At 40.9% G+C, this 26,627-nt stretch overlaps 1 protein-coding gene across 1 annotated transcript in view; it reads right to left on the bottom strand.

The window, feature by feature from the left end:
- Window positions 1-26,627, bottom strand: part of LOC106888297 (transcription initiation factor TFIID subunit 4-like) — a 120,665-nt gene that overhangs the window by 29,501 nt on the left and 64,537 nt on the right. The window contains exon 14 of the mRNA XM_014942418.1: window positions 10,794-10,916. Coding sequence (XP_014797904.1) covers window positions 10,794-10,916 — 123 coding nt within the window. The remainder of the gene's footprint in view (window positions 1-10,793; window positions 10,917-26,627) is intronic.

The following is a 26,627-nucleotide window of genomic DNA, read 5'->3' on the forward strand; positions in this document are numbered from 1 at the left end:
CCCTGACAGACTGCTTGTCCTTTTTAATGTTACATGAGAGCACCAGCCTGAATTTCCCTCCCCTCAGAGCTAGTACCACTACCACTGATTAGAGATGCTGGTCTGCCTAGGGGTACTCACTTCTTCGGCCAAGGCTGTTTAACCTGTTGTGCTCCCTTTACTCCCTACCTTCTCCTTTGGAGAAGGAAACTTTGCCTTTTTTATGGATCTTACAGTATCTTCCTCTAAATTGTTCGGTAATTGGTCCATCATACTGAGGTTCGGCTCTTGTTGTGCTCCTGGCTTTGCAAGAGACTGTCATGCTCAAAAAGACTGGAGAAATACCTCTTTTATTGATAATTACAGCATGGGCCAACACTTTTTCCATGTCGCTAAAGTGCAGAAATCACTATTTACCATACCTTCTGCTTTCTAAAAAACACAGATGCAGAAAATCTCACCATTCTCTTCATTTGCCTCCCCATAAACAGTACTGCTCTTTGTCCTTCTGTCTGCTGAGATCATTATTATACCAAGATTACTACAAACAGAATAAGAAAAGCAACAGCAAAACTAGCAGTGGCAATAGGTTTGCTGCATCATCTCCCTCAGACAGCTCGGCTCAAAGCTCATCGTAAAAACCAGAGGGTGAATTAGGGAGGATTTCCCAAAGTAGTTCAATGGTCTAGGAGTCTGACTCCTAAGGACCTGGACTCCTTCCTAAATGACCTAGGGTTTCCATACACAATCTCTGCAATAGTTTAACTTAGTTTTAGTTAACTGTGAAATACATGTGTGTGGATTCACTTATGCTTGGAAAAGCCCTGATATGAAACTAATTTAACAGTTAGTGAAACTGTCACGGGAAACTCACTCCAGATTCCCACAAAGTGGTGCCAGTTAAAAAAAAGTATACAAATAGCCATTTTATTCAAATCAATGTAACTTCACATCGACCAAGAAGTGAGATTTTGCTCTGAAGAGAAGAGCAAAAGGAGGGGAAAAAAAACCCCATTTGATAAGTGATGGAGACAGTCATGATAATTTTATCACCATGGTCCCTCTAGACTGTAAAAAATTCCTGAAGTTGTTCCCATTTTTTGACTTGTCTGCTTTTCTTTTTGATCATGTCTCCCATTGTCTATATTAAAAAAAAAAAGAAACAACAACAAAACACCCAAAAAAAGCATTTAAAATAAACCTGCCCAGGTCTGTGAGGCAGGATGCTCATCCCTGCGTGATGCCCTCCCCTTCCCACCCCACCGCCCCTCCAGCCACTGGCCCCAAGCCCGTAACTTGAAGGCAAGCAGTAACTAACTAACTAATAAATAAGGAGTACACCACTAAAGTAAACAGTACCCCAGCTATAATTAGCTAGCACAGACAAGCTGCTGGTGGTAGATGTCTCTCCCAGTTCCCTCAGGCCCTCTCCAGCCCAACTCCCCCACAGAATCCCTTTAACCAGCATGCTCCTGTTTGACTCCAGACAAAACAAAAACAAAAAACCCTTTTTTCCTAGTTGCTGGCTTAGAACAGAGTGTGGAACAAAAGGAACACCAGGATGAAGATCCCACTATCAGATATTTTTACTACGTTATTTCTTTGAAAGCAAAATACAGCCTGTAATATTCAGGGCATTGGGAAACTTCATAATCCTGCCTTTAACACACACGCTGATGGTCCCAAGGACTTTTGTGGCCAAATAACGCAAGGCTTTTTCAAAAGCATGGAATGTGCCTATTTCCAGAAAGAAACCCCTGCTTTTACCATGGAAAAAAAAAAACCCAAACGACAGAAACAAAGCATTTCCTACATGGGAATCGGTTTTTGCATTAGCAGCCCCAAGTTGGTGCAGCAGGAACCCCGTGAGATTGACGGAACACCGAGAGACACGGCCGTCCAACAAAAGCTTATTGCCTGTAATTAACGTTCTACATGAGGCATGTTCCTGCCTTCAAACGAGCTAACCACTGAGCTTAGAGTGAAGTGTGTGCACATGTCCTTGCAGGTCGGGAGCTCCGGCGCTTCACTTCTCCTCAACGCGGCCAAACAGGGCCCATCTCACCCCCTCCTCCTGCAGAGAGCAGAGGTGCAATGGGTGCTGCTCGTGTAAACAGCTCTTAACACAGCCAAAAGGCTACTTGCAGCTCAAAGTTTAAATATTTGAGCCACACCATCGAATTTTATCATTTTCAAGTTTTAGCCAAATTCTGAAAGAGGAATGTGGACAGTAGGAGGTCCTTGTGGAGGAAGCATGAACATTCATTTCTAAATTAAACAAGTTTTTGCTCAAAATACGCTTACAATACAGACCAGATCATAGGGACCAAGAATATGTCATGCTCCCTGAACAGCAAAGTTCATCGCCATGAATTGGTGGTGGAGTCTCCTCCTCTGGACGTTCAAAACCCACCTGGACAAGTTCCTCTGCAACCTGCTCTGGGTGGACCTGCTTTGGCAGGAGGTCAGACTAGATGATCTCCAGAGGTCCCTTCCAACCCCATGTGTTTCTGTTGATTCTGTGAATGTGCTGGCACCACAAACTGCTGATACTGTGTCATTTCATAAGGACATCACTTATGGAACCCTGTAGTAGCAACCTGGCTCTAAAATTTGTGCACATCTACATATGAATAATACACACACGAAATACTCCCAAACTGAGAAAGAACCATTCAGACTCACAGTGCAATCTTGGAAGACTTGTAAAAGGAAACCATGAAAGGCCCGTCTTCATTCCGCTTTCCTACACTTAGAACTACTTGAACTGAAGGGGTAATTTTTGACTAAACGTCATACGACATCAAGTTCTGAATGAAATGTTTATCTGCCTGGATTTTGGACACACATCACCCCTCTTTTTTTTTTTTTAAATTCAAGAACTGGCCTTGAATGGAACGGAAGGGAGAGGGAAATTAATCTACTTGATGATTCATCTGACACTTCCAGAGGAGGACCAATTAAAAGGAAAACATTGTTACTTTAGGATACAGGTCTCAATCTTTCCATGGATATGTTGAAAAGTTACACCTTGGAAATTTTCTGGTCAGGTTTTAAAAATTATTTTCACTGACATCTAAAAATGTCACAGCACCTTGGGCTTTACCTTCTGAAGTCAATGGAGAGATTCCAGTCAATTCTGACAAACCCTCAGCTAGAACCTTTCAGACCTCCTTTCTCTTAGCCTGAGCATTTTATTTAGCCAGAAGAAAGAAAAAATCTGGAATTATAAGTGTCAGAAAAACAGAGACCACAAAATATATTTTATCCTTCAGTGTCTGGAAATCAGGAAGACAAATGGAGAAGGCAATTGAAAAATACAGAGAAACCCAACCCAAAATCAACCCCCAAAGAAAACCCAAGCTCACGTACCCTCTTGTCCCCACAAATCCTCCAGGCACCTGCTTTTTGCACGGGGAAAACCAGTAACTCTCCCGCAGTAACAGCAGTGGAGCTCTATAGGGACTGACAAACGCATGAACTATTAACTACTCACCACGCTCTCACTCTCCATCCTAACAAGCTGCACACACTATATTTATAAAGTATCCATAAATAAAGAGATTGCATTTAATATTACCACATTGATAGAATTATTTTGTTTTCAAAACCACAATCTTTTTTTTTTTTCCTTTTTAACCAAAGAGGAGGATTTTAATTGAAACAAAAAAACAACCAAAAACCCACAACAAACAACAAAACCAAACAACAAAACCCTATTTAAGATTCCAATATGAAACCTTTGAAAAGCAGAAAGAAACGCCCCAATGGTCTCCTCCTGTTGCAAGATCAACATCATGTGCTCAGGCAGGATCAACTACCATTTCCATCTCCAAATGAAGCAAAAATCAAATTTGTCTTGGCCAATAAGGAAAAATGATTAATATCATTGAACCTCTGTCAGAATATTTTATGTTACCCAGATCAAAGGAATTTGTACAGTACGCAAACCTGTTCTACCAGTGGAAAAGAATGTTTTTGCTGGCACAGAGCCACCTTCTATTTTCTTGCATTGCTGCCTGCCTTTTTCCTCCTGTCAACTGAGATCCATGCAAAATCCTTCTCCCGCCTCCTGACTCACGCCTGTATTCCTGCTGGTTTGCAACAGGCACAGAACTGTGTTCCTATACATTCACTTCAAATCAGAATTATTAATCATCAATGTAAACACGCCGTCATCCATCATCTTTAACACTTTCCTACTTTTTACTGCTAAGCCTGTAAGATGCAGTAGAGTAATGTTTACAAATCCTGTTTCACAAAATAAAACCAGAAGTCTAAAGATGTAACGTCATGGGCTAAAACACAGCTTGAAATTATATTTTAAAAAATGAAAATTCACCATTGGGGAATTTTTTTTTTTTAATTGAAATGTCATTTATTTAAGAGTGAGAAAAACAAGTGCAATTATTAATTAGGAGAACATCTATACAGGCTTTCGGAAGACTGATTAGTCTTTCAAAAGACTGATTTTAAAATAGATATTAACACATTCCATTTGAATCATTTTAATATTTATTTGACTTCTGAAAACAAGAATTAAAACAAGAAGAGAAGCTGAAGCTAAACTTGAGATTTTCAAAGATTCATAAAGTTGTATGCATGGAATTCCATTTAAAAAAAAAAAAATTAGGACAGACTTCTTAATTTTCTTCTGTCACCTTGAAATTTCAAACCCATATAATTAACTGATAGTTTGGGGATACCTCAAATGAAATCATTACTGTCAGCAGCACCAAGAGGGTCTGTGACAACCACTGCATTCTGTGATACACAGCATAGAGCGCTGGAGAAGGCAATGACACAATAAATCATAAAAAAATCCCTCCTGGTCTGCTCTTAGTCTACAGGTTTAAAAGTGCAACGAGCAAACTTTAACCTCTTGGGCCATAAACACTTGCAAAAGGTGTTCTGGTCTGTTGTATCTGTTTACATATCACTTAAGCTTAACAAGTGTGAAGGATCTGTAGACTCCAGTGCTTTCTAAACAGATCTTGACCACTTAAAACAAAAAGCAATTTATCAAGAGCCAACTACACACTATGAAGACCAAGCTGAGACTTGAGCTGTAAAACAAGTCATTCCAAGGATCTTTGAAAGTGGATGCCATAAAATTACTTTAGTTCCAAAAAGGTGAGGGAATAGCCTAAAGATTTGCTCAGAGCATGGCAATCCCACTGACGGGTGGTTTTCCCCAAAATAAAAGACTATTCATTGGTCCTAATTCTTTCAAGATCTGTCAGAAGCAGTTATGCCTCACAGTTATGTTGGCTGATTCAGGAACTTCTAAATCTGCATGATATTCTTTGAGAGAGAACTTTGGAGAGAACCCAATGCACAACCTCTATGGAACAAAGACTTCTGCAAGACACACCATACGTCTCTTTTTGTTTAAAAGGGCAGGGAAGGAAGGAAACAAGGCCAGGTTTTCCAAGGGACAACTCTGCCACACTTTTTTTATCATGTCTGACCCATTCCAAAGAGAAAATTCCCTGCTATCCCATTTTTTTTCTAAAGATTGTTAAAATATTAGCAATGGATTTGAGGAATAATTGCAGGGGTTGCTGGAAGGTCGATGGATAACCCGAGCACGCAATGAGAACGCCAGCTGCAATGTGTGCAAACAAATTAACTGCCTTCACTCCTGGAAAACTGAAAAGAGACTGTAGTCAAAAGCACTTTTTGCCAACTGTGTCATATACCCAAGTGCCTCCCAAATAATCATGAATTCATCCTTACATATCCAGTTAGAAATTAGGAATTACTAGCCGTAAAAAGATCTGATAGAGAGGAATATTAAATAACTTTTCTATGTCTGCATTTGGAAGCCTCTGGTATGACACAGATTTCCAAGCCTCAACCCAGATTCTTAATCATGTTTTATACAAAACCTTAGCATGAAAACAGCTTTAAAATGCTCAAATTATATCACCTGAAAGATTAATTTAATTAAAAAAATGTGGTGCCTGTACCCGACACACATTTCACAATCACTTCAGTAATTAGCTTTTCCCTACACAAAACACCACTGTTTTAACTGTAGCTGTTTTGGGACTTTCCAGGTCTGCAAGAGCATTATCTTTCTTGACTAATGTAATGGTTGGAATATACTGGATGAGAACAGACACAAAGCACCAGACCTCCCTCGAGCACTGGCCCAACATATGGTCCTTGGGATAGTTTGCCGAATATTCTCAAGATGACTGCTCTTCCACTGTGTGAGAAAGAGGGTTTTTTCTTATCCCTAAAATGCCTGTCTTCAATAAGCGGTGATTCACTGAACTAGCCCCGAAGCTGCCTCTGGAAGCTCAGTATTCAAAAACCATCTGTGCCAGCAAGTACCAGGAGAGGGCTTTCACTTGATATTTAAACAAATTATACCCTCAGATATTTCAAACATATACTCTGTATTTATGTATTTTGGGATACTAGCCATAGGTCTTGATGAAAAGCCAAATTACTTAATTATTATTATTCTTAAATACAGAAAAACACTTGCATTTAACCTCTACGCTTCAATTCCATAGTAAAAAATGAGGGACTCTGAAACACACAAATTCTGCATTCTTGCCACCTTAACACTGCTCAAATATTTAACTTGTAAAGTTCCTTGACCTATTCTTGTGGTGGTTGATGCTCTTCTTGAAGTTTAACTCTTACAATTACATGAAAACGTCTATTTCATAAACAAAAGCATTTAAAAATCCTGATTCCTAACAGCCTTACAATTCAATAAAAAAGCTTGAAAATGTGAAGTGAATAGATTCAAAATCCACAAGGTAAACAAAAGCAACTCAAAATTTGTTATTTTTAATTTGACATTGGAGGTGCTTAAGGATACTACGTAAAGAGCTGGAGTGCCTTCCTGTTCCTCTCTGTGTCACCCACTGCCACGTCCCACCCCACCACGAGGTGGGAACCGCCGCTGAAGGCATAACGTGGCTCAGGAGCAACACACCTAACTTCATAACCGTGCATCAGATTCCAAAAAAGCAGTAACATTCAGGAGATCCTTTCCCATTATTTTGTCTAGTATCATTAAATAAAATAAAAACCTATAAAATTCTGAATATGTGGTATTTTCAACTCTGCAAGGCAGAGGCGCTAAATTCTTCCACAGGTATCTCATTCCGCTGCACCCCTTCTCTTTCACTCTTGATCTGAACCTCATTACAATGCTAATCAGGCTGAATTACTGATGAGCTGCATTTCCAGCACATTATCTAAAATACGAGAAGACAAGGAAGGTACCAAAGGTACCACAGAGAAAGCGAGTGAAGAGCAGGTGATCTCGTTTGCTGGTGTGAGTCCCTTTTCCAGCGCTCACCGGGCTCTGGGCCCAACGACTGCAGGGAGCCAAGCACAAACTAATCACTTTTTCTTGTTGATGGGTTAGTTCTCTGCCAGTTCCTCAAAGGGAAAGGGGTTAGCACAGGGTACGACAGGAGCCAACGGAAGGGAAGGGGCAGGAACGCACCGTGAGGGACTGGGATGGAGATAGCTCAAGGCACTGGGCAATCCCGGTCTGAAACCAGTTACACGTCTGGTGGCAGTCCCATTTGAGGACATCTCACCCCTGCTTATCTGCTTCTCTATAAAATCTTTTTTCCCCATTTTTCTTTCTGGAAATGAATTTTTTATATGGCTGGATGGAGATGGAAATCTAAGAACACATATAACAAAAAAAATAACCTCACCCCAAACTGCCGATTTTCCATCTCCCCAAGTAAAAGTCATCAAAAACCCCAGTTGTACCAGTACAGAGGGGAGAATGATGGGCCTGGCCTCGGTACCTTCAGCTAATCCTGCCATCTGAAAAAAAGGCCATTTAGCTATGGCTTGAGAGGAAGCAAAGAGTCCAAATGAGCCCTGGCAAAGTGAAACGGAGAACAAGTTTAAAGGAAACACACTCTTGAACAAAGTGCTGGTGGAAAAACACTTGCAATTTTGAAAAGCTTTTTCACATTTATAAAAGCTGTATCAGAGCTGTTTCCCTGTATACAGCAAACAGTACTGGTCCCAGAAACATTAAGCTTTTCCATCAACTTTTTCTCTTAAGCAAAATAGCCATTACTACTCCCTAAACTGACCTCCTGCTCAGATCAAAAGGGTGTTATTAAAAAGATCCAATTTCCAAAGAGAAATTGTGAGCTAGTATTTCTGCTGAACCGAGAAGTTGGACTGAAATCCAACACTTCTCATTGAAAAAAATGGGCAATGCAACCAAGTAAAATATCAAACAAGAGTTAGTTCAGAAAAAGAAAAAATATAACATGCAGGGGTGGGATGATTTGTAAAAGATCTCCTTGCATCAGCAGAGGCAGTGTCCCAGCTGCAGCAAAAGCAGACATATATGTCAAAAGAGATTAACGAGGAGACCAGCAACTTCAATGACAAATAGTGGACGTTTTGACCAAAAAAAAAAAAAAAAAAAAAAAACGGGAAAAAAAAAACTTATGTCTGTTTCAGTATTTTTAAAAAGTATTCCCAAACCTCCTATCCGGATAGATATCAGGATAAGCATTACAAAGATCGAAGCTGAAATCGGAAGGGAAGACAGGAGGGAGCTCTAGTCATGGTTTTTAACAAAAAAAAAAAAAAAAAAAAAAAGGCAGGCTAAGAAAGCTCTTGCCAAGTCAGACCTTGCAAAGAGAGATTATCAGTAGCACAGAGTTAAGAAGCTTAGACATTGCTTGGAGAAATCAGAGGGTCACAGACCATGGTGGAACTGGGCTAAGGGGATGTATGTCAGACAGGACAAAGTCCTGGAATAGTTGTTTATAATCTCCAGAAGCCCAAAGAAAAGAAATCAGATAGTCTTTGACAAACGATGCAGATTTTCAGTACCTTTTTAGAGTGAAACATTTTTGAGGAGGTGAGTTTATTCCTGCATCGCAGCCCTAAGGAGCAGCTCAAAGAGCAACGGAGAGTTTCCAGCCGCCAACCAGCCTGACACAGCTTCTGCACAGCTCCAGATCCTACCCCCAGAAAAGACACCGAATAATCCAGAGACACTTTCCAAGTCCTCCAAAGCCGCTTGCAGCCAGGCACCAGTGTGAGCTGGCCAGAATGGTTAGCAGCTGGGAGGAGAAGGATGGGAGCATTCACTCTGAACTGGCAGAAGATCCACACAATTCATGACTCCAGGAAATCCACGTATCGGCAAAAACTTCAAGGATAATTTGTCTATTGAAACACAGAAGTTCAGCAAAATCTGGGCTAGGGGAGCAACAAAAGGAGGCAGAAATCCCCTGAAGCCATTGGACTTTGCCACAGACCTGTATCTTTCCTTGAAGCAGTGCACCAGCAGAGTGAGGAGCTTCTCAAGAGAGAGGGAAGCTCTTCACCATCCATCCGTTCAGACATATAGCTCTGAATAAAATATTTCACCGAAGATGACCATAATTTGGTTTGTTAAAACTTAAAAGCTTAAAAAAAAATTTTTTTAAAAAGGGCAATAGACAATACAAATTAAATTCTAATGCTTAGGAGAAAATATTCCCTTGTTAAGTAAAGACCAAAAGCAGGGAATATACATCTGTTAAAATCTGAAGGGATCCATGTATTATTAGAAGGCTCAAAACATTTTTAAATGAATCTTGTCTGAAAGCCAATGCTCAGTATCCAGTGGAGCTTCTAAGGAAAGCTGCTTTTGGCCTGTTGCTGCAGGATTTCTCAGAGAACAGAAGGCTTTACGGACACAAGAGACCGAACGGGAGGGAATGGGACAGGACAACCCAAAACCCGGGAAGGTCCCCCAGTCTGAAATGGATTTGACAGAAAATGGGAACACCTCCTACATACCTGAAGTACAAGGCAACGTTAGAATATAAACAAGATCCACTTCTATTCCTAGCTCAGCTCATTCCTTAGCACTAATCTTAGCCCATGAAAAGAGAGAGAGAAGTCAGATAAAAGCAATCCAAAATGGGAAACAAAAAGGCCTTTGGAAATGCCTGGCATTCAACAGTCAAACGTCTGAGCCAAAACTGTTAGTCAGTTATTCAAAACCAAAATGTTTGCATTTTCCTCAGAACAGACATATAGTAGGGAGAATTGCTTTGACTCCTATTGTGTAGGCATATTTAGCTGAAACAAAAGCAGCCCAGCTCTATCTGTACCGAGCACCACCCTCCTCAGAGTTAGCCAAGGTAAGGTTACCCGAGCTCTCCACCCCGCTTAGTTCATACCCTGCTTTTGAAGATTTTGCCTTGCATTGTGTGGTAGAGCTACCTCTCCTCTTAAGGTAACCAGAGAATCATACTAACAAACCCACAGTATTCTTATTAAAATGACATATGATTTAGAATGAACACAAAACTTGCCTTTGCAGTTGTGGACGACAACCAGCTATTCTATAAAGAGTTTTGACACATTCATCATAAAAACACACTTATTGATTATTACTACAAGCTCTTGGTCCAAATTAAGCAACGCTACAGTTGTGATTTTCCGGATATTGCTTCACACCCTGCTCTTTTTTCCATTTTCCTTTGGGTTATGCAGAGGAGAAAACCAGCATAAAGGCAGCGAGCATTTTCAGGGAGAGACCTATATTTCAGGTTTAACTTCTTTTTAAAATATTCTTTAAATATCTGTTTTAAGTTAACACTTGAAAAATAAAACTAAGAAGGTGTCATTTTAACTGTGGCAAAGTAAGATAAACTGGACTAACAGTCGCTCTAATTTGGATCACCTTTCCCAAGTTGCACAGTTCACTGAAAATATTGGCACGTGGCATCTCCAGCCGTCGGGAGCAGGCTGTGAAGTAAGCAATTCTCTGAATTCATGTACAGAAATGTATATATAAATACCTCTCCTCCCACGGTAAGCAGTCCAGGCGAATCGAGCTTCCGTTTCTTGCGGGGACCGATAGCTGCCAGTGCAGTGAGGTTGGCATCCCTCTGCCGCATCTGCGCCAGTTCTTGCTGCTGCATCTGTTGAGAGAGAGAAAAAAGACCCACTCTCTTTAGTTTTTAGTTTGTTGTCATTTCAAAAAGTTCTTCTCAGGCTCATGAGCATTGGGTAAAAGTCACACCATTTCAGCCGCTCGAGCACGCAGCCCTGCAGCACAGCAATAGAGAAGGTACAGAAGTTCTCTTGACTTTCCACAGGATTTCTGCTCCCCAAGAACTCAATTGGTTTTGAAAACTCCATCCTCACCCTTGAAAACTGCCTTAGCCAGTAAGTACTGCAGAATAACTACACACCTCCAGTTTAAGGCTGATACGAAGAGTGTAAATACCAATTCAAATCCTCAAAAAATATCTCAAACATTTTCTTTCATCTTAGACTTACTTTGAATATTTCAAATACACTTGATATTTGCTTCCAAAAAGAATCTGTACCTAAATCATAGAATCATAGAATCGTCTAGGTTGGAAGAGACCCTTGGGATCATCGAGTCCAACCATCTACCCTACTCTACAAAGACACCTCTATCTAAACATCAGCAGGAGGTAACACTGACACAAAAGCCCCACAATCTGAATTTTCAACTGCTTTTTCCCCTACAATCTGCTTTCTGGGGTTAGGATTTAGGTAACGACACACCCAACTAGTTTGAGAAAACTAGAAATCTAAGAGAACAACCTGGCAGCTGCATTGGCTAACAGTGTCACGGGGACAGAAGGGAAAATCCTCCAGCCACCACATGATGAAGAGGTACGAGTGGATATTCATTTTTGCACTGTATAATCCTTTCAGGGACTTAATGGTAAGAGACATATTCCCACGAACAATATTACTTCAATAAATATTCTGATCATCAATACTAGACAAGAATAATCGATTAGGTAACGCAGCATGTGATTTTAATTAGATAAAAGCATCAGTAGCTCTTAGTAATAATTGTTACTAATTTCAAGACTTTGGGTTTGCAAAATCCTTCAATAAATTCAGAGGAGGTGTTGCTCTCTAATCCCATTGATGTCAGACTTGTTCCCACCTCGACAGAGACACACAGAGCACTACTTCAAGAAATTCAGCAGTGGTCATAAAAACATTGTATGGTCCAGGCACGATTCTTCTCAAAATAAAACCACCACCAAGTACAGATAGAAGGGTCTCAGCCATCACTGGCGCAGGAGCTGCATACACATACAAGTGAGGCTGAACATTCTTGGTCAATGTTAAAAGGAAAAGAGGTTTAAACAAAAAAGCAACGATCTATGGTATCTTTCCTCCATTCACTTCTGCCTAGAAAAAGCAGGTCCACTTCATGCGTCCTATTTAGTGCAGTTTTCAGGCTTATTCATTTAGCAATGCAACATATTTTCACGTTCTTCAGAAAAAGAAAATCCAGTACACTTAAGAGTTTGAAAACCCATTTTTTCCACATTTCTATGCTATATATTTTGCAACTTCAGTTTTTATCATAACCTCAACATAAATTTATCTACAAATACACATCCCATTTATCTAGAGGGTAAAAGAATTTCCTAAATACAAAAAAAGAAACGTGGAAAAAAATATCTAAATAATAGTGCAAAGGTCTGTACGTACTTCTCTTTGCCAACTCATATTAGGTTTTTAGCTCAAATATCTTTGGCTCTCTTCCAGATTAAATGCCAGTTAGACAGACCTGCCCGCTTACCCTTTCAAGGTAGATAGCAACAGTGGTGAGCTCTAATCATTTACAAAGGTCATGATCGGAAGCTAGCCCGTAAGCAGTCATTTAAAATTCGATTGATCCCTATTTGTAGTCAGGGAAAGAAAATGGACATTTCAGCTGTATTGTAATTATGAGGCTTCAAGGCAACTGTAAATAGATGTGCAAATCCAGATACTGGGAAATACCTTAGAGAAGAAATTATTACTATAGTATAACATATATCCAGGAAAGGTTGAAGATAAAACTGCATATAAAAAAAGATCAATCATCTTTTTGCTAATTTGCCATGCTCGCCAGCCTATAAGGGTTATCACAATTATCAGAAGTCTGATGAATATTTAAGCGAGGGCCAACTGGCTGAGAGTCATCTCAGAACAAGCCGCAAAGTGGATGGCTTCACAGAATAAGAAATTTTGCACTGGAGAAAGTGCTGGTTTCCTGGGAGGTCAGAAATACCAGTCTGACCAGAAATACCAGGTCAGTCTGATGGGTAACCAGTACCACACACACACTATATGTGTTGCTATATGGGTACCTTATCTAAAGTCACCATTTTTAAGCCAACAGTGAGCTAATAGTTGGCTCTTTGTACCACCTGTATTGCAATATACAGCGGTGGCTTCAACATGTAAAATAAGCACGTAGTGCCTCTGAAAAATTGCTCCAAGAACTATAATTTAGTATTTCTTTATTTTCGCACATGCAAATTGTAGAGCAAAATGTGCCATTTCTCTAACTTTCCCATAGTGGGACAAATCCTGCCCTCGCCTGGGAACCTGCCAAGTGCCCGGTGCTCTCTGACCAAGCAAACGTGGAACAGATTGATGACTCTGCAGGAGGGTTTGCACTCCTTTATTCCTCAGGTTCCTGCTCCCTTTTTATCCAGTGAGAAGACCTATAAGCTCTCTGGACCAGAGCCCTCCTATATGACTTCCCTTACTCATCACCGGTGACAGACACTACTTTATACCAATAAGGAACGTGCTGCCGGGTACAAAAACTCCAGGCAAAACCCCAGGATGGTCCCTGATGCTGGTTTTACAGTGCACACCTCATATGCTACAACAGGAAAGAACAACCTTCTTGTGTAAACCTTAATGAGTGTTGGTCAAAACATACCAAACACACCCAACACACACACATCCTCAATGAGAGCATCCCGATGTTTTATAAGATAAGGGTTGAAGTGCTGAAATACTTGCTTGATATTACACAAATTCTCATCAGTCTTTTAAAAATCAGGTATCACTGATCTTTTTTTTTTTTTTTTTTTTTTTTAAATGTTCATCTAGAGGCAGAGGATCATGAAATTACATTTAAAAATAATCAAAAGAATTATGATGCTGGTAGCGATTATCAACAAAGGCATTCACCTTGCGGTGGTCAGTCTGGTTTAAGGGAACACCTTTGCACACTCACTATTAACTACCAATTTGCTCACAATAAAACATCTCCACAGTTCATGGGTCCTTACGGGGAAGACATCTGACAAGATTCCTGGATGTTATTTAACATCCCAGAGCAGAGTAACCACCACAGGAGCTTTTCAAAATGAGTGCCATGGAGATACAAACTGCATTTAATAGTCATAAAACCTGATGCGGTTATTGCAAGTACCTTACCAGAAGTTTAGCAACAGCCAAACAGTTTTGCGGGAGTGGTGCAATTAGCATAGATTTAATTACTCTGCTTTACTGTCAACAGAGATCACTTTCGAGAGGTACCCCTGGTCCCAGGCGATGCCAGACGCACGACCCTGACCACGGAGGCTCCTTTCCCTCTGGAACCTTCTTCTCTGCACCACAAGAAATGACACTGCAACCAGTTTGCAAACATAGTGCCACAGCCATCACCTGCTGAATTCTCAATGCTAAAATATAACCCAAATTAACAATATTCTGAAATTGCTAAAATACCCGAGAAACTAAAGCTGCTTAAGCTTCTTACTTTACGTAATCAGTTACATTTTAAAGTAAGAAAGCAGCCTGTTATTACAATATAGCATATCTATATTAGCCAGTTAATAATTTCTGGGTATTTAAACAAATGAAGCACCTGTTAATATCTATACATACTGATAAAATAAATAAATTTCCTGTTAATTAACATGATTTAACAGCATTGAAGCTAACTCACTGCTTCAACCAACAAGATGCAACTGTTTGATAGCTGCATTCGCTCACACTCTCATTTCCATACTGGGCTGCTGATGCAATATAATTCTTTAACTTGCCTTCATTGCAATTAATATGGATATATTTATCAATAGCGTATTAAAATTTCTGCCCTCTGAGAAGGAAGCAGTGCTTCATTCAGAACCACACTAATCAACAACAATTAACTTTTTTGAAAGTCAAAATATTTATCTAAAACACAGACAAATATTCCAATATATTATACAGGAAAAATGCTTACAAATGAGATGCTGCTCCTTGCTCCTTATCTGATCCCAATTTATTTTTAGTGTGCCATTTACCTATGAGAAGATTTTCATTCCTTAATGACAGCTTTAACTTAGAGAGATCCTTTTGATGAAAAGTACAGTGTAAGAATTAAGCACCAATATTATTTCACACAATTAAATTTTCTTCTTTGTGACAGTGGCATAACATTAAACCCCCACAAAGAGCACCACTTCGCTACTTCGTTAAAGTAAAGCTAACAACAGAGCTTCTACATTTTTAGTTTGTTTTCCTTACATCATTATTTGTTACGATTCATGTAGGTATTTCAGAAAGAAGTGCCACAAGCCATATGCCACGAGGAAGACAGCCATATGTCTATCTGGAATATCAACATTACATCTTAAAAACTAGATTTTATAATCTCCAAACACCAAGAGCACACTTATTCATGGAGCGCTTTGAAAATAATTTTGCAACAGAAACCAAGCATTTATGTAAAGCCTTTTTCACTTTAAGTTTTTTCTGCACTATAAGCCATCATGAGAACAGTCACTGATATATTAATAAATAAATATATGGTCTGAATATATGCTCAGTGATTTTTTTTTTCTCCCTAGATTTCCACTTCCACAGGCTGTTGTGGCAACCCACACAACTGGGAGAAACCAACTGCTTCATGGACCAGTATGGATTAATTTTCAAGATTTCTTTAAGAACTAAATCCCCATCCATTACTCTGAACAGTACTATAATAACCACAGAGATCAGTTAAGATTATTTTCCATTCTTCTACCAGATCAACTAACCCAAGAGTAAATTCAAGGAAGTTAACATGTAGAGGAAAAAATTCTGTGGATTTGTTCAAGGTATGAATTTGGCCTGGAAAGACAATTATAAAACAAAGGCTGGATACTTGGTATGAACCCCCACAGATCTCAAATCACTTTCTCCAGAAGGTGAGATGACCCAGCCATGGCTGTGATCTGTGCTTTCAGCAGAGAATTCTGCCTCCTCAGTGAGCACCACAGGGACTCTCCCACCAGAAATACATCTGTTACTGTCAGCAGTGTGATCATAGAACCATAGAATTGCCCAGGTTGGAAGGGACCTTTCAGATCATCAAGTCCAACCATCAACCCAACATTGACACAACCACCACTGACCCATGTCCCTCAGCACCACACCTGCCCAGCTTTTAAATCCCCCCAGGGATGGCGACTTCCCTGGGCAGCCTATTCCAAGGCTTAATAACCCTTTCAGTGAAAAAAATTTTCCTGATATCCATCCTAAAGCTCCCCTGGGGCAACCTGAAGCTCACACCATTGGCCTCAGCCCACCCATCCAGCCTGGCCAGATCTGTAGAGCCATCCTACCCTCCAGCAGATCAACATCCCACCCATCATCCCAGTGAATCTCACTGTGTCACCTGAACCCCCAGGAAAAGGGAATGTCAAAGAGTGAGTGAGAGCGAGTCATCGGAGAGACAGGAATTGTTCAAAACCAGGAGCATCTTGGAAGGAAGGCAAAAGGTGCTCCACATCGAGGGAAAACCTACACAAACTGAAATTAGCTTGGTTTAAAGCAGACATGTAGGTGGAAAAAGCACCTGAGCTGTAGCTGCTGAGGACTGCACTAAGAGAAATTTCCTTCAGTATGATCAGAAAGTAAGAGGACAACTGGAACTCTAACAATTCGAGTCTATGCATAAATACCTTCAAAATTAAAAGGGAGAAAAGGGATGTCACATGAGAGAGAGAAAGGTCAAGGAGGTGTTTCTCTACCTGCAGGCAGAAATCAGGGATGGTTTTTGGCCTGGAAGGAAAATAACCTGGTGACAGAGAGACAGAGATGACTGTGAAGATAAAGAAGAAGGAAGAGCTTGAGGAAGTACTAAATATATTTAAATACTGTCAATATAGGATTTGATAAGGGAATAGCAGCTGAGTTGTAAAAGTAAGTTTCTGCAGTCACAGAGCCAACTCAGCCCACAAAGAGCCAGACTTTGGCTACTTACAATTCCCGGCACGGTTCAGACATAGCGCCTGAGAAGAGGAGGAGAGGAGACCGAAGAGCTGACAGCACAACAGGAGCTATAAATACCCACAGACTAAACTGAAGACTGGCAGGAACCAACACCAAACAGGAAACTGGCAACAGAGCGAGCTAAATGCCAGAAACGTTTGATGAAAGCAAGATCACGTGAACAATGACTTAAGCACTGATTTCTAGCCAATAGGCATCAATGGAGAGCCCTCCCAATTCTGTTTGCCATGGATGGTTTAATTCCTGATAACAGTGCTGGGAAAAGCTTGTCTTAATTGATGGTTCTGTGACACACATCTATCAGTCTCAGACAGTGATTACATCCCCTGGAAAAGCATCTTTTTTGCCGAGGAGAGCCTGAAACATGGAACCACTACACACGTCCTAAGATGTCCACAACAGAAGGTGCAATTAAGAAATGAAACTCATTAAAAATGCTGGCAGTAACCTCAACAAGTCCAGGACAGTGACAAAAAAGGATCAGTGAACTTCAGAGAGTGCGCCCTGGAGAGCAGAGGATGTCTGCAGAACGCCCGTGCTCTGCTCCCTCCTCTCTGTTGTGTTACCCAAGTCTCTGAAGGTCAGAAGTTCTACAGCAATTCCACACCAACCGGTAAGAAACTGGTCTGAAGAGCTGAAGTTGAGAAGTGGCACCGCAATAACGCAGTACCAGGGAAGTGTTACATGGATAACAGCAAATCATGCACTGAACACATTCTCTGAGACTTTTAAACATTCACAACTCTGCCAAATTACACGTAATTTTCTTCAATACAAAGCTGGATGCTAATTCTCCACAAGCCTTCTCCCCAGCCCAGTAAAAGCTCCAGTCATCACTTCCAATGGCTGTTTGGAAGTCTACACCTATTTGGAATGGCTACATCTATTCAAGATTTTACTTTACTGAAAAAGGTGCATGTGTGTGTTAACTTTTGTCTTTTTCTTCCTTTTTTTTTTCCTTCCCACACACTTTTAACAACCGTCGAAAATTATCACATAGTGTTTGAAAAAATCACCCTGGGCAAAGACTAAGCTGGGAACACTTCAGCCCCCAGGATGAATGTTTCTCAAAATAATGAGCATCTGAATACGGTTCTAGAACCTTAACCGGGGTACTTCTGACCAAGTGTTTTTCTTACAATAGGCATTTATGTTTATTACATCTAATTTCATTATGGTTTAGAAGTTTAGTCAAATTTTCCATTAACATTTGCCCTATTACTTTCAACACAATATATGTCAAACTTCTGATATAGAAAATGTCAGGTGCGTCCTGCCTTTTATTTTTATTTTTCCCTGAAGAAAAGCCTTAATTGTAATTTTCTCAAGTCATGTACATTAGCTAGTTAAATGCAATTTTATAAAAATAAACCATTTTATCTGCTTACTACTCAAAACCACATACTGTCTGAACTGACTAATATATATTCATCGTCGTAGGTTTCATTTTCTTGGAAGTCTCCTTAAGAGATCACTCACAGCTTACAAAAAATCAAAACCATGAAGAATTTTGAGAGTGATTTGGAAAAGCCTTGTAATTTTTTAACATATTTTTGGTCTCTAGTATTATTGTATTCCCCAAATAGTTTGAAGTTCTCATTATCCCACTTTTCCTTAGTCCCTTTAATCAACTGATGCTCTTTATGGGTATCTGTGGTAGATTTGCTGAGCCAAAAGCAGATGGTTTGAGCAAAGAGTTTCCGAGGCACAGACAAGGGGCAGGATCAGCATTGCTAGAGCCGGGAACTGACTTGTACTAAGAGCAGGAAAAGCTCTGAAGGAATTTCCCCAAGATCTGTTATTTTATTTTTTTTGTTATTAGTCTTGATTTTATTTCAGAGCAACCTGATAACAGACGGCTGCAAATCTTCTCAAACCCTTCTTCAAAGGAAACGAGACATGCTCACACAGTATGAATGTGACTGGGAAGACTTCCAGCCAGAAGCCTGATGGCTTATCCTCACGGGTGACACAAGAATGTCCTTGCTCTTGGGGCACTGTCAGGAGTGACTGTTGAACATCTATTCCTGTGCCCTGTGTGGGGGCTAATCTAAGTAGGGGCTTACCATCCTCCCAAGATTTCTAGGATGTTCTTCTTTTACCTTAAGCGAGGCACTATGTGAGGGTTCCAAAATGGATGCTTAAATGAAGATTAGGGACTAGAAAATAGAGTGAAAGCTCTTATGAACAACAGTCCTGTCCAGAGTCACAAAGAGCAGCAAACTCATTGAGCTTGGGGCTTTAGTCAGGGAGGTCTGCCAGAAACACAGGGATAACAGGAGCTAATTCAACAAAGAGAAGTGAGGCAATATGCTTTGTTTTTGTAAAATCATGCACTGGAAAATAAGAGGGTCAGATGAGCCTTGCAACCGAGCTCTCCATCAGTAGCTCCCTGAGGCCATGCTGGCCACCTAACCTGGGGGCAGAGGCTGGGCTAGGACATGCACCAACAGCTCTGGTTTTCAGACATGTCCCCAAAATACACATTTTTGAAAATACCCCTTAAAGAATCTTTCATTATCTCCAAGTAATACAACAGCTGCTTGGATAGTAAAATCTCCCCGTGGCTGCTACAACTTTGTGTTAGTGCCGTGAGACTCCCACCAAGGATTTTACCTTCCCCGTGCACCACGAGTCCTGGTAGCAAAGCACAGGCTTTTGTGACTCTTGTTTCTATTCCACCCCTGGCGCAGATTTGAAATCTGAAATAATTAAGAACCAGTACACCAGAACCAGTACCAAAACCACAGGGAAAGTATGTTCTGGCTTAGTGTAACGAGGCAATCAACTGAAGACCGAGGAAGGCAGAAAGATCTCAGCTTCCTGGAACATCTCAGGTCAGCCTGAAGCCTTTTCCCCATTTTTTCTAAATAAATATTTCTCTTTTTTTGGTAAAAATTCTCTGCCTATATACCATTACCACAAAACTTCAGACGAGCAGAAATTTTAACTGCATTTAAAATAGTAGTTAATGAGAAATTCTGATAAGAGGCTTTAGTTAGTAGATTATTGCAACGGAAAATGCCCAGATTTTGATCCCAGTCCTCTGCCTTTCGTACGGGAAATCTGCATCTTGGAACTGCCAGCCTCGTTTGAGGAAACGAGGCAAATGTAGTCATCTACTAAAAAATCATTTGGCTGTAATAAGTAATTTTAATCAAATAGTTAGAGAGAACAGCACTGAAGTTAATTTCTGAAGTGTCACAAACAGATGGGAAATGTGTTTGGAGAGACTGGTTGTGCACTTGTAACGCAATATCCCTTTTTCTCGCAGTCTGGGTGGTGGTTTGATCAAGTCTAAGTGACATGACAAAAACAATTTTAATTTATTCTGGAACTATACTCAACTAAAGAACACACAATATAGCGAGCGTGCTCCTCTTTTCAACTGCGAGATTCGAGGCAGAGCAATATCAGGAAGAAAAATAGCCGGACGCCCACCTTCTTCTCCCCCTGAAAAAGTTGCGGGGGTGGCACTGGGGGTTCACTTGCAAAATGGAAGTTCCACTGGGGATGCAAAACAAGCTCAAAATTTAAATAATCTACATCTTTTCTATTTTAGATTTTAACTGTAGCAAACCCGCTGCTGCTCATTTCTCCTGCAGATCAAGGGAACAACATACCCCAGTGTGGGGACAAAAATATTTCAAGCAATTTTTCATACCCTGACAAGTAGTAAATTAGGGAATCTTGTAAGTACAATACAGTAGTCATCCCCTTCTATTGATCACGTATAATTTACATCTTACAAAGATGTGAATTCTTGCATTCTCACTCCACAAGGAAAATCTCAATGATTTATTCATTTCAAATAAAAAATAGAAGGTAGATGAGAAGAATTACTTCACAGGCTGTAGCTTTCTCAGGGCACTAGTGCTAGGCTCTTCTTTCGCACTGCCCGAAGGGCCTTTGTGTGCAAGTCCCTCTAATTAACAAGGTGAATCATGCAGCAGTTCCCTAATTAGTGAACATGACAAGCCAATGGAAACAAGCAGACAGACCTGGCGTACAGATATGGTCAACAAAAGGCACAGCAACACGCCATTAAAAAAATATGTATATTTCATGTAAATAAAATACAGAAAGTAAGAGAACCAGCATAATACCTAATTTCCCTTTTCATGTTTTATGCTTATTCCTCATTTATTGCAGATATAAATAACGACACAATAAATCAAGGTTCCCCACTGCAAGTCACACCACCTCTCCAAAATCAAAGAGTAGCTCTCCTACACGAACAAGCATCTGCTTAAGGGGCATTATTTGTTTTCTCTCTTGTTTTTCTGCTTTAAAGAACTGCAGTTACATTAAGCTTAGCACTTTAAGAATCACTTAATTCTATGCAAAATTATTTTTTCTTGAAATCCTTTTTCACCACCAAATGAAATGAGTGCGATAGTTGCACTATTATTATTGCACTATAAAAATGCCTATATTCCCAATATGTAATTATGTCTAACTTGTGTATAAGGATAAATAAATAAATAATAGAAGTGAATAATCAAAAGAATCAGATTTGCATTAAAAAGGAAATGAGATGATCTAAAATGTACCTCCTTACATTCAGCTTTTCAAGTAAAATATTTTTAATCTTCCACTCCTCCTTCTGCTTTTCCCAAAATGACTCTCCCCATCATCTCCAAAACAACACACGGGGGTTTAATCCATTTTCGATTTATTGCAAATTGAACCTTTGATTTAGATCTTAACGATCCTTCAACATATTAGAAGTCTAAAACATGTGTCACCAACAGCAGAATCTAATTCTTCACAGAAAAATTCCACTATATTCTTTGCTCTCTATTCCTTGGCACGTTACAATAAGCGAGGAAAGCTACAGATTATCCCCTCATTACAGGTTCCTCTTCCTCACGATCTTGAAAACAATTATTTCTGACTTTCCTCTTCTAATTGGCTAAAATTTTCTTACGTACCAAAATTGATGTTCAAAATACAGATGTCTAAAAAAACCCCTCATTTTTCTGACCAGTCCAGTTGAAAAAATACGGGATTAAAACACTGGCCCCCGAGTACTAATGGTCCTACGCGCCCCTAAAGGTTCTTTTTTGGCTGTAAATTTGCAGAATGCTTAGTGATGTCCTATTAGAGAACTGATTGACTCCTTCAAAGCAGTTTCAAATTCAGTGGAAGAATTCATAATAAACACCATCAGAGAGCAGAAAGTGAAAAATCACTAAATTTGCTGTCTTCATCTTTTCTCCTCGTGAGTAGGGGGAACCGGGTTCCCCCAGCTCCTCTCAGACCCCCCCCTCAGCGGGAGGGTTCCTGGGGCAGAAGAGCCCCAAACACGGGTGGGAAGTGTCCTGGTTTAAGAGGAAGGGCAGTGGATAATCTGCTCACGACGGAGCTATCATCTGCCATATGCACGGAGGAAGGACTCCGCAAACAACCTGTCACAAACGCTTATTGTCCCGGCAACCAACTCACCAAAGGACTCCGCTCTATAAAATACATTACAAACTCCAGCATGCCATTTATTATCAAAGACAGCCGTAATTAAATGTGAAACAGCTGAAAAAAAAAAAAGAAAAAGGAAAAAAAAGAAAAACACATTTGGTGCATTAAAAAAAAAGCTTTACATTCTTCTTTGCACCTTAAATAACAAAAATCAAAGGGAGGAGATAAATACGTAAAACCAGAAATTAATGCAAAATCACAAATTTTTTAGCTGATTTTCAAATAAATGGCATAAACACAGATTATATATATAATTATAGAAATATTTTGAATTTAAGTAAAAATGTTAAAAGCATCTGATAACAATAAATCCCAATTCCCTACAGGAGGTCTTTTGATACGAGGCTGTCTCTCACAGCAGAGGGACAAACCCTGTTTGTTTTGACAGCGCCACCGACGCCAGCGGAGTTCCTCCAGAGTCACAGCCCTGGGACAGAGAAGAAATCAATTTCCAATATTTAAAAGATGAGGAAGCCCCATTTAAAAAGTGACAGGAGCAAAAACGCGCTAGGGAGCAAAGAGGGCAAAAATAAAATTCCCAAGGCAGAGCAGCCAGACCCCTCTCCCGTTTCCCCAGCGCTGCCCACCCGCACGCCTGCCAAGCCACAGCTGGGGCAGATTGTGGGTTTGTTTTTCTTTTCAAATTTCAGTCCTAACCAGAAATAATCTCTCTACGTAGGTAGATGGAAAGATGAGCATTTTTTTCACTCAGGAATTATTTTTAATGCCTCAGTTAAAATTACCTGAGGACGTTTTTGATATGTACATTTGTGATTTTTTTATTTTCTTTTGTACAGCTGAGCAGACGACAGAAATCACCATTTATTGTAATGGTCATGGGATCACCAACTGCCAAATTTAAGAAACGTATGTATTTTTGATACAATAATGTACAAGATATTTAAATTGGGATTATAATTGCTCTATATCCAAACCCATTTTTGATAAAATAATGTACAAGATATTTAAATAGGGATTATAATTGCTCTATATCCAAACCCATCAGAAAAGAGAGAGCTGAACACTACCCCGCGCCACCAAAAGCCCAGCATGTCCATGTACACGACTGAGATTAAACCTTGGCAACGCTGGGATTAACAACTGCTCTCAGGAAAATGGGCCAGAGTCTCCCAGGACCTGAAGTCACCATTCTCCTCCGAGAAGCCACATCTCCAGTACAACCCTGGCCATCGCCCAACTTGTGCAGCCTGAAATAAGGTACAGGTTTTCAACGTGAGACTGAACTAGAGCAGTTTCTGTGGTCAGCTACTGCAGCTGCATGTTCTTTAGATGCTTTACAGGTCTCTATCGTTCTGTCTTGCAGTCACTGAGATCATTAAAAAGGTAAAATAGCTAAAAGATGCAAACAATTTATATTCTTAGAGGGGAAAAAAAGCAACTGCTAATGAGAGACCATTATTGAAACAGAGAACGACTTGGTTGAACACTGGATTTACTCTTCCTCAAAAGAGGAGGCTGAAAGCGTTTTATCTAATTAAACAGCAGCATATACAGTGAAGTAGTAATGTATATTCAGTAACTTTCTTAATTGTTGCTTGTCACAGTGGGACACAGCAGGTACCCCTGTATCTTCTCCAGGAACCTGCTCTGGGGAGCCTCTCACCACTCCAGAGCTGGGAGATGTCCAGTGGAGCCACCACATGCTGGGCTGTCCTAGGGCTATGGGGTCCCTATGAAAACATATATCAAACTTCTTCAGAGCTTAATCCCAATTTCCCATAAAAATGTGCTCTGTTCTCACCCATCTCACTTGTGTTATGTTTCTTATATTCTCTCCCGTTTTCCTGTACACAATTAACACCCGAGTTCTTTTTTTCTGTGGGGTGTAACTTCCCGGTGTGTGTATTTGACGCCCCCCTAAAGCCCACTTGCCTTCCCTGACATGTTTGGCAGGTGTCATCAGCACTTCTTACAGCATTTATTTATTTATTTAAATATTATTCTTACTTTTTTTGGAAATTAATAGATTTTCATGCACCTTGACATGTGACTTTTGGCCATACAGGCTGAAAATCCCTCTAAAACCCTTAGAGGATGTCTATAAAAGAAGATTAAGAGAAACCTAATGAAACTTACATGGTGTTATTTCTGCTTGAAGACTGTAAATGGAAAACTAGATATTAATCACCAATTCAGCAACAATTTTCAATACTAAATGAAAAGTTATTCCTCAATTGGTTAATAACGCTAAAAATACAGCAATACCTTTCAAGTGTTTGCATTTTAGAGCTAACCATATCTGCCTGTAGTGAACACAAACTTGAAGGAAAGACAGACTGTCCTGTTTACATTGTGAATAGCAATAACACATTTTATTTCTTTAAAAAATTACTGTTACTAAAGGGGAACTAATTTTTGGGGTATGTTGAGCATTATTCAACTATGACAATGTAACTTTTCAGAGACTCTTGCAGGGGCTGACGCAAAGATATTTTTAATGACAAGACTAAATTAAAAAATAGGGAATAGATGGTAGCACAGCTTTTGTGACCTCTGCACCTGGCTTGGAGCTCAGGAGAGGAATAAGCGTGTAACCCAGCTACGGACAGAAATGTTTAGTATTTACTAAGTCAAAACTGACATTTTTACCCTACTGTTACCTGTATTGAATATGCCTTAAAACTACCACAATAAACTCCCTGAAAATGACACCAAAGCCACTGTTGACATTGCTCCACAAAGACACACAGGGGTAGGGGCACAACCACAAACTGTCCCATCCCGGCACCTGCAGCCGGGAGATGCTGACCAACCTCCTGAGAAAATTACAGCACACCTTGACAAAGCACATTTGCAGAATCAGGTTATTTCTTTGTACCCGATTTTACAATCTGCTAAATAACATATTCTCTAAGGTGGCGGTGAAAATTCATGTCTGGTGCATCTTATAAACCCCTTGGAGATACACAGACGTGCTGCTGGCGCGTGTATCAGCGCTCTCAAAAATGTGCAGGAGAGGGGGTTTTAAATGACTTTTTAAAAGATGTTATTACTGTGGTTCCAAGTGTAGCTCTAACCCCGCTCCCGTCAACTCCTTCCTCTCCCACCACCCGGCCAGAGACAGACCAGGGATTTGGGCTACTGTGGTTCCTAACCTGTGTAGCTCTAACCCTGCTCCCGTCAACTCCTTCCTCTCCCAGCACCCGGCCAGAGACAGACCAGGGATTTGGGGAAGCATTTGTAGGAAATGGATGCATTTGAAAGAAGGGCCTGGGCAGAAGATGCAAATCCCCCTGTGGACCAGGGAGGACCTTTGTGTGTGGGTCTGGCACAAAGGGGGAAGCGAGGGACCAGGGGAAGCATTTGTAGGAAATGGATGCATTTGAAAGAAGGGCCTGGGCAGAAGATGCAAATCCCCCTGTGGACCAGGGACAACCTTTGTGTGTGGGTCTGGCACAAAGGGGGAAGCGAGGGTCATGGGGCTGAGGGATGCTGAGCCCCCAGGGAGTGGGCAGAGGAGCAGAGGAGGGAGTAGGTGCCCCCCAGCCCCCCCAGGTTCCACCGAGCTCGGCAGAGCGCCCGGAGGAAGCGGGGGCAGATGAAAGCTGGCAGCTGTGTGCCGCCCCGGGGCTGCCAACCGGGGCTGGCAAACATGTCAGCTCGGCCGCTGCCGCCGCACAGCCCTCCCCGGGGTCTGCTCCGGGGCAGGGAACCCGTGTGTGTGCTGGGGATGGGGGGAAACATGTCAGCTCGGCCGCTGCCGCCACACAGCCCTCCCCGGGGTCTGCTCCGGGGCAGGGAACCCGTGTGTGTGCTGGGGATGGGGGGAAACCTGCCCGCGGGGGCTGCAGCCCAACAACACCCCCAACCTCTCCTCCTCGCCCGCGTCCGTGCGGTGGGGCAGGCCTGGCCGAGGGACCACGGCGTCTACATGGCAAGTCAGGTTGTTGTCCCAGCAACCTCCTCCCTTTCTGGTTTCTGACAAGCACACACAGCTGACATTTGCTGCCCTCTACTTATTAAACAGGCGATCATATTCTAAAGCCCTATTATTTGGAAGCAAATCCTTTGCAGCATTCAGATAAAGCAGTTAAGTGATTTTTCCATGTCCGCAGCCTCCTCCAAATTAAAGTATATCTCTTCCCCCG

This window comes from Calidris pugnax, unplaced genomic scaffold (genome assembly GCF_001431845.1).
Source record: "Calidris pugnax isolate Ruff unplaced genomic scaffold, ASM143184v1 scaffold28, whole genome shotgun sequence".
NCBI classification, from domain to species: domain Eukaryota; kingdom Metazoa; phylum Chordata; class Aves; order Charadriiformes; family Scolopacidae; genus Calidris; species Calidris pugnax.